Genomic DNA, 12,553 nt, shown 5'->3' with positions numbered 1-12,553 from the left:
CATTTAAAGGTGTTTAAACATATTTTAAGAACTACTTCCATGTGTTTTTAAATCTTCTTTGCATTCTTTGAGTAAGGATATGTTACATTACCTCATTTTACAAATGAGGAATTCAGGGTTCAAAAAGTTTAAATAACCTATCTGTGGCCACTTAAGTGCTTTTTATCAGTATTAACTGCTACAGGTAAAGCTTTCATTGACACAGAACTGATTTCATGATGTAGAGTAGCCGCCCAGTGTTAATTAGTGACTCTGACCACATCCTTGAAGAGTGAAGATAATGAGAGATGCTCTGCCATAGTCTTAATAACTTCGCAGAATTAATATAAAGATATTAAACATGGGTTTTCTTTTTTTAAAAATAGCTTTCAGGAAATCTGATTTTTTGATCAGAAGAAAATTGGTTGTGAGGGTTCTGATACTTTAAAAAGTAAACTAATTGAATGCCAAACATAGGCCAAGGAAAACAATTAGCATTGTAACTCTCCTGGGATTTTTTGTCTCATAATTAAACCGATATTTCTGTCTTTCAAGGCTATTCAGGATGTTGGCCAAGAACTTTAAGCACTACAATGAGCTATTTCAGTAGTGCAACATGCAGTTCTAGAAAATTCACTGGAAACCCCCTCCCATTTTTTTCTTCTACCTTTACTCAGTGTAAATGTTAAGTACAAGTGAATATAGTCAGTATCTGTTTGATGCAGGAGCATTTTTTTGTTTGTTCTTTTTTCTCCATTTTTTTATTGGTACATTATAGCTGTACATAATGATGGGAGTTTTTATATTCATACATGCACACAATATAACAGTATAATCTGGCTAATATTATAGGAGCACTGTTAATTAAAACTTGTGGTGTTTTCTCTATAGAGATGATTTTCAAAATACAAAAGACTGTTACCATTTTTAATATTTTTTGGTAAACATTTTAAAAAATCAGACCTCTGGTTAAGTGATATAATACTAATGAATTAACTAGTGAGCTTGGGTATGAGAGAAATCATTAAAAACAATATCGTATGAGAATATGTAATGTACAGTGACTTTTTCAGAAATACATTTGCATTTATTGTTTCTGTCTTACAGAATGTGACAGTGATGATAATGTGGGAGTAAAAAGTACTTCAATAGAAGAATTCAATTCCACAGAAGGTAACCTAATAAAATTAATTCTTTCCTTATTTTTTTATTTTAAAAAATGTCTCCCTATCTCAGCCCTTCACCTTCTCCCTACTCCATCCTTAACAACAAAAGGTTTCTGGATTTAAGAGATTATTTGCATTTTCTCACATATGATAATTTAAATTTAAAGGTAAACCTAGTTCTACGGCTAGAACAGGTACCAATCCATTATGGTGCTTGTGCCAATTTTAGTAAACCATCTGGCTTTGTAAATAAAATTTTAGCTGCACAGACTATTTTCCCTGTTCTTGAAGGAAAAACTCTCTCCTATAAGTTAGAGAAAGTTTTTGCATCACTTGACATTATATTATTTCATGGCTATACCACTATTTGTACCATATAACCATTTTTTATTTTGACCTTTCCATAATCTGCATTTTTTTAATAACCAGGGAGGAAATGAGATGTCACTTTTAGCCGCATTGAAGGAGTCCAAAGTTTTATGTTAGTGTCTTTTGCATTAAAATAGTGCAGGTCTTCATATATCTATATGAATAGGGTTTATTATTGGAGATTTGAGGGTGGGAATGTGGAGGCTGGAAAGTAGTGAAAGAAATGTGGCTAAACAGACAGACAGAATGACCCAGTTGATTTGTTTTCTGTGCATTTATGTGCTCTCTCATATCATACAGTTAGTTTGACTAAGGGCATACTAGAGCTTTGTGCTGTTAGGATTGGGGAATTTGAATCTGGCTATGGAATCAATTCATCCTTTTATGAAGTAGAAAACTCCCATCTTTCTGATAGCCAAAATTCATTGGTTAAACAAAGTTGGCAGAAAATATACAATCTAATTGGAAACAAGTTTTTTGCCCAATTTGTTTTCCCAACATGGTCTTTCAAGGTTTAGCTCAATGCTTTACAGCCACATAATGAGGAATTAGATAAATAAAAGAACTTTTGTGAGCTTTAAACAAAAACTGTCAGTTAAATTGTGTATCAAAGCCACTAAAAGAATGAACACTGTTGAATTTATAAGTTCAGATTTTGCATCCCATGACTATTCCAGGGAAAGGCCAGGGTTATATTTTTTAAGTAACCACACTTTGGAAGCTTTCACAGTTTTGTGGGCTTCTGGCTCACCCAAGAATAGATGTGTATAACTGTATATATCAGAACTTCTACCATTTTGTTATTTATGCAATGTATTTTGTGGTTTGGGGATTGAGATTTTACATTTTTATTATACTTTACTTTGGAAAAATAATTAATATTAAAGGATTCAACAAAAGATAATTTAAACTTTTCACTAGTTGTTATTTGAGATGGCAACATAAGGCAAGGCCGCTTTCCAAGAAAATCTGGGAGTATATGTGTGGGTTTTCTTTTACTTCTTGACGCATTGTATCAAGTTAAGTATGAGGAGTACACAATGTTCCATGGAGATTAAGGACTGTGGTCTCTCCTATGCACTTTCCTTTAATATTCTTCTTTTTATCAATCCTCTTTATACAAGAAACCGCTCAAATGTCATCTCTTAGGTTGAACCGCATAAAATTACCATTTCTGTGTGGTCAGTACCTCTTCTAGATTTTTGGTCTTTAAACAGAGCTAACTACTGCTTCTACTAGGCTCCCACGGTAACATAGGAAGTAGATTAAAAATATTTGTCTACATTTCTCATCTTAATGGAGTTCCTCAAGGAATCAGAATCACATTTTTATTTACTTCCCTTTAATAGTACCTAGCATAGCGTTTAGCACTAAATGATCACTTATAGGTCAAATAAAGAAACATAAAACATGTTAGAGCCACCAGTACCCATCTTCCTACAACTGGATAAGGAAAATTAAGACAGAGGCAATGTCTTAATGGGAGAATATTGAGTGATTTGTTAACCGTGTACCACGGAACAAAGCAATTTTCTCATCTGGACCTTTTAATAAAACTCAGAAAGCTTAAATATCCTCTCAAGTCTCTTCTCATTCCTTTCCCTCCCAAGACAGCACTGTGAGTGCTTAACTAATGGCAAAAGGGAGGATAAATTTGTTTGTGGCTTTTGCCTTATGGGGAGACTTACTTTCTTGTTCTCCATAAACTGATACAAAATTCTGATCACCCAGACCAATAATAGCAATCCCATATAATCTGTTTTGTGTATTAGATAAGGGAAGTAGAAGTCAATTGGTATGGTGGTAAAGAGTACAGATACTGGAGCTAGCCTGCCTAAGTTAAATTTAGTTCTGCTGCTTACAAGTTATATAATATTGGGCAAGTCATCTAACTTCATGCTCTCTTTTTCATTTATATTCTTTTTGTTCTTGTTTTTGTTGTTGGAAATTGGATATTCAAGTATTATAATTTGGTACCTCTGGAAATCAGGTTCCTCCCCTTCCCCAGGTTTCACTGTTCTTGGCTGTTGAATGCCCTTATTGTGCATCTTAAATTCTTTGTACTTCATTTTCCTCATTTTAAAAATGGGAATACTACTAGTATACCTACCTTACTAGGTATGTATAAGTTGTTGCTGCTTTTGGTGTGACTATAATTATCATTATTACCACTATTCCCTTATCTTCATCTAAGGTCTACTGTGGAGGTATGCCTACCCAAAACCCTGGCAAACAGAGGACAGCATTGTGTGAATCATTGCTCATGCAAAATCATGTTCCTATCAATGTCGGCAGTGTAACTTACTCTTAGAGTTCCTTCAGTTAACACAGTCACCTACATTTTACTGATAGAGCATAAATATTAAAACTACTTAATGTAGCCAATTTTTAAAGAACAAAGAAAGGGTAAGAGACTAGTGTTAATTTAAAAAATTTGTTTAATCTGTAACAAACTGCTACTTTTAAAACAGCTCTTCTGAAAGTCAAAATATTCATTTGATATATTTTAAAAACAGGCTTCTAAACATAAGGTCGTTTAGCTTCAGATTCACAGCTTGTAAATGATTTGTTATAGGTCTTCTAGATCTTATTACTGGGTTCTTTTTTTTTTTTTTTTTTTGCGGTGCTGGGGATCGAACCCAGGGCTTTGTACTTGACAGGCAAGAACTCTACCAACTGAGCTATCTCCCCAGCCCATGGGTTCTTTCTTAATCTGCCATAATTACCACTCACAGAGTACAGTTAAGGCAGATAAAAAGGAGTGGAAGAGGAACAGACCTACCCACAGAATAGAACAGGGGAAAGAGGCCAAACCAGATTTTACACAAAGTGCTTTTTATTTCTTCTTATGACTTCAGGTTACTATCTTATGTTCTTTAGTTTCAAACTAAAGGATTCCTTGTAGCATTTCTTATATGACAGGTCTACTCTACTAGTAATGAACTCCTTTCATTTCTTTAAATCTGGGTTTCTTCTTCATTCTGAAGGTAAGTTTTGCTAGGTAATTCTTTGTTGAAGGGATTGTTCGGTTTTTCTTTCAGCACGTAAGTTATATCATCCACTGTCTTCTGGCCTCCATGGTTTTTGATGAAAAATCAGCTATTAATCTTACTGAGGATCTTTTATATGTGATAAGTTTCTTCTCTTGCTGGTCATGTTGTCCTTGACTTTTGACAATTTGACTTCAGTAATATTTCAATGTGAATCTCTGATTTTATCCTTCTTGGAATTAATGGGCATCTTGAATGTGTCAGCTCACATCTTTCATCAAATTTGGGTTCTTTTTTCAGCCATTATTTCAACAAATATTCATTCTGCTCCTGTCTTGTTCTTTGTTCTGAGACAACCATAATGTGCATGTTAGTCTACTTGTTGGTGTCCTAGAGGTTCTTTAGATTCTGTTCATTTTTCTTTATTTCTTTCTTTCTCATACCAAATAATTTAAATTCTTCTGTCTTCAAATTTGTTGATTCTTCTTAGTAGGTCAGATCTGTTAAATTCGTCAAAAGAATTTTTTCATTTTAATGATTGTACTTTTCAGCTGTGGACTTTTATTATAATTTCTGTCTCTATTGATATATATATATATATTCATGTTTTCTTGTTTTTATTCATGTTTCATTGTTGAAAACTAAACATTTGAATATTATAATGTGGTATCTTTGGAAATCAGGTTCTGTCTCTTTCCCAGGGTTTATTATTCTTGATCATTGAATTCAGCAGTTGTGCATGTATTTGCTTACTTTTCCATACTATTTTTGCAAAAACTGTATTCCTTGTTGTATGCAATCACTGAAGTGATTCCTTTAATTTGTGTTCAGCTAATGTTTTGACAGATTTGAGTGCCAGGAACTCAAAACAAACAAAAAATACCTCTCCCAGTCTTTGCAGGTTGGCTCTGTTGGGCTCTCCTTGCACATTTAGTCAGCTTATATTAACTATATAAACTGGGCAGTGATGAAAGTTAAGGATCTTTTCTGGTGTTTTCTCAGCTTACATCTTGTCCTGGGCACACACCTGGCTTTTTAAATTGCTCAGTGCACACAGGCACTTTTGAATGCTTTATTTCCTAAAGAAATTCTCTTCCTGGGTTTTCCTCTGAGGCTTTAGGGTCATAATCTTTTGACCCATTCTCTGTGGGCCTTAAGTTTTTTCCAGCACTACTTGTGCTGCTTTTCTGTACTGAATAGGTCTTGAGCTAGGTGAAATAGATGAATACTTTGAGTTGGTCCTTCAGCTAGCCCCCAGACAGATTAAAACAAATACAATAATTTGTGAGTAAGGTCTTTGTTCTGTCTGATACCAGGGACCAGGATCCCGTACTGGGAATGGGGCTGCTGTCTTCAAGACTACTGCCAAGGAGGAGGTAGTAGGGGAAGGACAAAATACAGATACCAGAAGACTTTCCTGCTGTCTTTATGTTGTTGTTTTTCTTTCTCTCTTTTTCATTTCTGTGTTTGCTTGGTTGCTGCAAACCTTTGGTGGTTTTCCAGAGTTTTGATAAAGTTATTTTGCCAGTGTTTCAGTGTATCCCTGGAGATAGGGGTATTTGGAGCTGACTACACTGCCACTTTATTGAATTCACCCCAAGACTGGTTTTTATTTCTTTCTTAAATGTTTCATAGAATTCCCTGATGAAACTATCTGGCTTGGGTTTTTCTTTAATTTTTTTAAAGTCTATCTATAGATAAACAGATTTTTCAGTTTTCATTTTATGTCATTTTGGAGTATTGTGATTTTCAACAAATTTGTACATTTTACCTAAATTTTCAAATGTACCAATGTGAACTTGCTCATAATAATGTTCCATTGTAATATTTTTTTATTTCTGCTAAATTCAGACTTCAAACTGTTTCCCCCACAGCAAGCAACAGTTAAAATTGCTTACTTTGAAGTTTAGGATTTTCAGCTGTTGATTTTCACTGGGAAATGAATCTTCTCTCATATATGATGCATAGTTCTGAAGTTAACCCAGTACTTATAGATTTAGGGGAATCTCCTTTGTTGCTTTCTCATTTCTCTGGAATACACTTCTTATATAACACCCCTGACAGATGGAAACACTGTCTTTTGATTACTCAAGCCACCAAGAGTTTGTCTTTCTTAATGAAGTCTAGTCATCTTATTCCATAAGTAACGGAAATTACCCTAAGCCAAAAACTGATAAAGCTATAAATTCAACCTTTGTGATATTCATTTAAGGGTCAATATCTGTCTTGTTTATACCTGTTTTTTTTTCCTTTGTTTATTACTCTACAGTTTATAGTTGTATCTATGGGGACTAGTTAGAACACTTGCCTAGTATGCATGAGATCCTGGGTTCAATCCCAAGTATAAGGAAAAAATACATATGTGTGTATGTGTGTGTATGTGTGTGTGTAATCTTATCTATGGGAGGGTTAATCCAATACAAGCTACTCTACTAGTATTGGAAATGGAACCATATAGTTGGTTTTTGTTTTTTATCCAGTTTTAATTTGCAAGTTTAATTCATATAAATTCACTGTAGATACTGTTTTTTTGTTTGTTTTTTTTTTTTGTTTTTTGTAGCTTCAGTCTAAGCTTTCTCTTTTTAAAAAAAATGGTTAGTAAGTTATTTCATGGTTACCTTCAAATTTTACTCCCCCTCCCCATCATTTTTAAACTGAACTCTACTTGTATATTGTCCACCTCCTGTAGTAAAAGGACTTTACTAACATTTCAGCTTTGGTTCTCCCTACTAACTTACATGCTAGTATTCTCTAGTACTTGGTTCTGTGTTTCTGTGTATATGTGATATAATGCATACATGAAATATATAAAACATCTCTCAAAGTAGGTAACTACCTCTCTGGTTAAAAAGTAAACCACCTCCAATGTGTTAGTTTTCTAAGAGTTGATTAGTGTAGACAAATCACTACAAACCGAGTAGGTTCAAACAATAGACATTTAATGTCTAACAATTTGAAAGCTAAATGTTTAAAATCAAGCTTTCAACAGGACTATGTACCCTCTTGTAGCTTCTGGCAATTACTGAGAGTCCTAGGCATTTTTTTAGTGTATAGATTTATCACTCCAATATCTGCCTCCACATTCATGTGGTTCTCTTCTCCCTGTATGTCTGCCTTCGCATGGTATTTTCCTCTTAGAAGGATGACAGTCTTATTAGACTAACCCTAGGGTGAAGACTAGTAAGATTAACCCTAGGACTGTATATAGGGTATAGCTTAGTGGTATAATGCTTGATTAGCATGGTACCAGGCTCTGGATTTGATCCCCAGCACTGCAGGGGAGAAAAAAAGAAACACCCAAAGAACTCATCTTAATTACACTTGCAAAGACCTTATTTCCCAATTAGAGTATTTTCTAGGAATTAGGGTGGTATGTCAAATGACTCCCCCAAAACTCATTGAAATTTAATTGCCATTGTGATGGTATTAAGAAGTGGAAAGTGGAACGAAAGAGGCAATTATGTTACAAGGCCTTCATAAATGGATTAATGTTATCTTGGGAGTGGGTTTATTGTCTTCAGAGTGGGTGGTTATAAAATGAAGTTCAGCCCTCTCTTGCTGTTTTGTGCACGTGCTTTCTTCCATTCTGTCTTCTGCCTTCTGCCCTGGGATGATGCAACAAGAAGTTCCTCACCAGATGCAGGCCCTTTGACCCTGGACTTCTAACCTCCAGAATTGTAAGAAATAAATTTCTTTTCTTTATATTTACCCCATCTCAGATATTCTGGTTAGCAACACAAAAGAGAACTAAGAGATAGAGGTTAGGACATAATTCAGCCCTGAACAACTAGTACCCCAGAAGTGTCCCCCTCATGTCTTCTTCTAGTTACTTCCCCTCCTCTCCTTTCCAAAGCTTAGTATCCACTTTGTAACTTAAACACTGTAGTTTATAGTGCTTGATTTTTAACTTTATTTAGATGAGATCATATGGATCATTATTGTCCTATAGGAATTTTTGGGATGATGAAAATGTTTTGTATCTGCACTGTTTACTTTAGTTGCTACCAGTCACATGGGTATCAAACACTTGAAATGGAGCTTGATTGAGGTATTGAATTTAAATTTCATTTAATTAATTTAAATATAAATAGCCACATATAGTTAGTGTGCATCATATTGAATATAGGTATGGGCTATATTATTCTGGGTCTGATTTCCTTTAACCAGCATTGATTTAGAGAGTCACCTATGTTTTGGTATGTAGCTTTGGTTTCTTTTTAATAACTGTGTAATAGTCTATGTATATACCACAACCAATTATTTATAGGCTTTTAAAAATTTTTTTATTTGTTCTTTTTAGATATATATGACAGAATGTATGTTGACATATGCATACATGGAGTATAACTTCCCATTCTTGTGGTTGTACATGATGTGGAGTTACACTGGTTGTATGTTCATATATGAACATAGGAAAGCTATATCCAATTTGTTCCACTGTCTTTCCTATTCCCATCCTCCCTCCCTTCACTTCATTTATTTATAGACATTTAATTTATACTTCTTGGCTATTACAAGTAATTCAACTGTGAACATTTTTCCTGGTATTAGGGATTGAGCCCAGGGGCTTTCTATCACTAAGCTATATTTCTAGTCCTTTTTATTTTTAGAGATAAGAGTCCCACTAGGTTACCTAGACTGGTCTCAAAACTCCTTGGACTCAAGTGAGCCTCCCTCATGCCTCACCCTCCCAAGTGTAATGGCATCTTTTGGTGGACACAGTTTTAATTCAGTAGAAGTCATCATTTCCATAATGTTTTTTGAATCTTTGTTTAATAAACCTTTCTCTGCAGTGATCATAAACATATTGCCCTTTATTCTCTTTTAATAACTTTTGTTTTGCTTCTCGCAGATACATAGACTGTCAGAAGTACATTTTTGTGTATTCCTTAATAAGATAGGGATAAAATTTTTTCCTATATGGTCTATCATTTGATTTACCACCATTTATTAAAAAGACCCTATTTCCCTACTATGTTGTAGTATTACTTTTGTCATAATGTGTGCATATTATCATGGGTCTGTTTCTGAAATTCCTCTGCTGTTCTTTTGGTTTGTTTATCCTTGCACTAGTACCACATTCTTACTTACTGTAACTACACAATAGCTTCTCATATCTTATACAAGTCTTATCACCTTGTTCTTCTTTGCTAGAAATTCCTTGGCTTTTACTTTGTGTTACCTCATCCCTTTCAGTTAATCTTAGGGCAAGTCCCTGACCTTAGAATGTAGCTTTAATTCAATGCACAGTTATACTAGCTTGTAGTATTTTAAATTGCAGACAATATAACAAACCAGTGCCCCTGCTCAGGGGAAACTGCAGTTGCATCCTGGAGGAATCACTGGTACCTGTAAGCCAAGGAGGCTCTGGGAGGCAGTGGGCCAAGTGTGATAAGATGAACCTGGTATGAGAAGTCAGTGAAAGCAAGGAGTTGACACCTAATTCTGTTCTCCTGGGTTTTAGAAGCATTCCCAAGGAGGAGATGGAGAGAGACCTGTGAGCCCAACGACGTCTGTCTTGTTTGCTATTATTCTTGTTCCTGGCATGTGGTGGGCATTCAATAAATATTGGTTAAATGAGTTGTGTATGCATTTATTTCTCAGATGACATTACATAGCCGTGAGTTTCACTCTGCCTAAGATGCTAGAAAGTTTAGAGCAGATTTTTCTCCTTGGGTTCTATTGAGGTATAGTTGACAAATAAAAAAGTAAAATTTTAATAACCTGTGAGATTTTGCTATTTCATAATGTTAACCTTTCCGTTTCAATTTCATCTTTATATGTATCACTTCACATCTTTTAGGAAATAAGTGATAAGGATTTTTTTCAATATTGAAACAAGTGATTATGTGTCAGTGACTGAAAGTTTGTTGACTTTCTGCATTCCTAAATAGAAATAACTTGCAAATTCCTAAGTACATTAAGCTCATATATTCCAAATTCTTAGTTCAAAATATTCAAATATTATGGAGAAACTCCAGTATATCCTAAGTTCTTCAATTTTGATTTTCCTTTCCTTCTTGAAAAGATGAATATAGCTGATAAAACTTACGTAAAGAACATGTTGATTAGTTTTATGCCCTAAGTTTTAAAATTCTGTTTTTTAATACAGATGTGGAATTAGAAGAAGCTATTAGAAGAAGTCTTGAGGAAATGTAATAAAAGATATTACCACACAACATCAAGTGGCCTTGAAGAGACTCAGGATAATGAATTCTTGAGTTTGTTTTCTAAAGGAGACCAGAAACCTACTAGTACAAACATATTTGAAACATGTTTTTGCATTCATATGTTCATAATCTCATATTTGCTTTGTATTTTTTGTGCTACTGTACAAAATTGTATTAAAGGAATAGAATACATGTTAATGCATATATAGATCAGGTATTCTAATATATAGGTATCACAGTTTCCCAACTAACTTAGAATTCATATATTCAGGTTAAAAGGATTAAAGAAAAAAGGAAAGCTCCTGCCTGTTGTTTGTTTTTCCAAGTATCATTTGTTCCTTTTTTTCTTTTTTCTTTTGTACTGTCAGATGATTCTAGCTTATTTTTTAGGAGTGAAAAATGAATATAAATAAAAGTGCCATAACTCAGTTTTTCCATAAATTCTATGTCTCATGTGGCATTAATGTGTAATACCTCTGAGATCTTTGCTTATGATTTTTAGAAGAGAGTAATGGAAATTGATAACAGAAACAGATTAAAAATTTTACCAGTGTTGTTCTTTGTGGGTACACACAGATATATATTCTTGCTTTGTTTAGAGAGGCACATTGCTAAAATAAAAGCACACTTTTTTTTTTTCCAAAATAACTAATATGGAACATTTTCCTTTCCTTTTACCTGCTTAGACTCTTATGTGACTTGTATGATCTGTTTAAAGGGAATGTCAAAATATATGCATAGAATTAAACTTATTTTAATAATAATACTCTTACTATATATTCTTATATGCATAATTTTTTTCAAAAAATAATGTTGTTGCTGTGTATGGTGGCAAATGTAATCCCAGCAGCTTTGGAGGCTGAGGCAGGAGGATCATCGCCTGGGCTATGACCCTGTCTCAAATAAAATAAAAAGGACTGGGGATATTGCTCAGTTGTAGAGTGCTTGGCTAGAATGTGTGAGGCCCAGGGTTCAATTTCTAATACTACAAAAAGTAAAATAAATAAAACAATAACAAAAAATGATCATAGTAATGGAAATGTTGAAGGTCTACTCACAAATAATCTTCCTTAACTCTTTAAAATTTTTATTTCATATGAACTATCTTCATTTTAGTTCTTCATACTTGTTGAATTGTCTGTTTCCTACATTTGGTATTACCTATTTAATTTTTAAATGTTGAAGCCCTGTTTCAATTAATTTTTTTAAAAATTACATAAGTGGAAAACTAAAAAGGATTAATCCTGTCTTCACATATATGTTTCATGTTGTTTGACCAGAAATATCTTCATCTCTAAACATTTTGAGTAGTAGTAATTTACCAAATTAAAAAAATATTTCTATGCAGTTTTTCTTCATATTTCAGATAGAAAGATATGTCTAGAATTTCATTTTTTTCTCTGACACTAGATATTTTAGTGTTAAATCGTTTGCTGGTTTATTAACTATAATCTTTTCAATCTACATTTGAAACCAATTTGTTTTTATTTCTTTTGATGTCATTTCTCTTCTTTCCTACTTGCATTTTTAAAAATTCGACATTGTAGCTTGAGATTTATTAATCATGTTTCTAAAATGACCACATTGTGCATTTAATTTTTATGTTAAAGTGGTCAGGCACTGGGCAAAGTAGTCATGGAGTTGGACCTTTAAATACATCTGCAGGAGCTTGCTAAATAGTGGATAGCAGAACGGACATTCCAGAAAGAAGAGTAGTTAAGTGGATGTGGAGCAAGAAGGGCAGCATCTCTTCGTTAGAGATCACACACAGGTGTGATGAAAACCGGTACTCAAAGTTTCTTGGTGTGTTATAGTAGTAACTGAAGCTCTTGATGACAGGAAAGAGATATTTCACCATGACCCTAAGTAAGATAATTGG

General features: G+C 33.9%; 1 protein-coding gene across 18 annotated transcripts in view; it reads left to right on the top strand.

Annotated features, from left to right (window-relative positions):
- Window positions 1-12,553, top strand: part of Znf451 (zinc finger protein 451) — a 100,699-nt gene that overhangs the window by 77,721 nt on the left and 10,425 nt on the right. For 2 of the 18 annotated variants that reach the window (XM_047557673.1, XM_047557674.1), the window contains exons 13-15: window positions 1,087-1,152; window positions 8,053-8,181; window positions 10,617-11,799. In XM_047557673.1, coding sequence (XP_047413629.1) covers window positions 1,087-1,152; window positions 8,053-8,156 — 170 coding nt within the window. In that variant the 3' untranslated portion in view covers window positions 8,157-8,181; window positions 10,617-11,799. The other 16 variants (XM_047557667.1, XM_047557664.1, XM_047557655.1 and 13 more) reach the window with 16 other exon arrangements.

This window comes from Sciurus carolinensis, chromosome 7 (assembly GCF_902686445.1).
Source record: "Sciurus carolinensis chromosome 7, mSciCar1.2, whole genome shotgun sequence".
NCBI classification, from domain to species: domain Eukaryota; kingdom Metazoa; phylum Chordata; class Mammalia; order Rodentia; family Sciuridae; genus Sciurus; species Sciurus carolinensis.
Note: the sequence above shows the minus strand (reverse complement) of the source record. Positions and strands in the feature narration are given on the sequence as shown.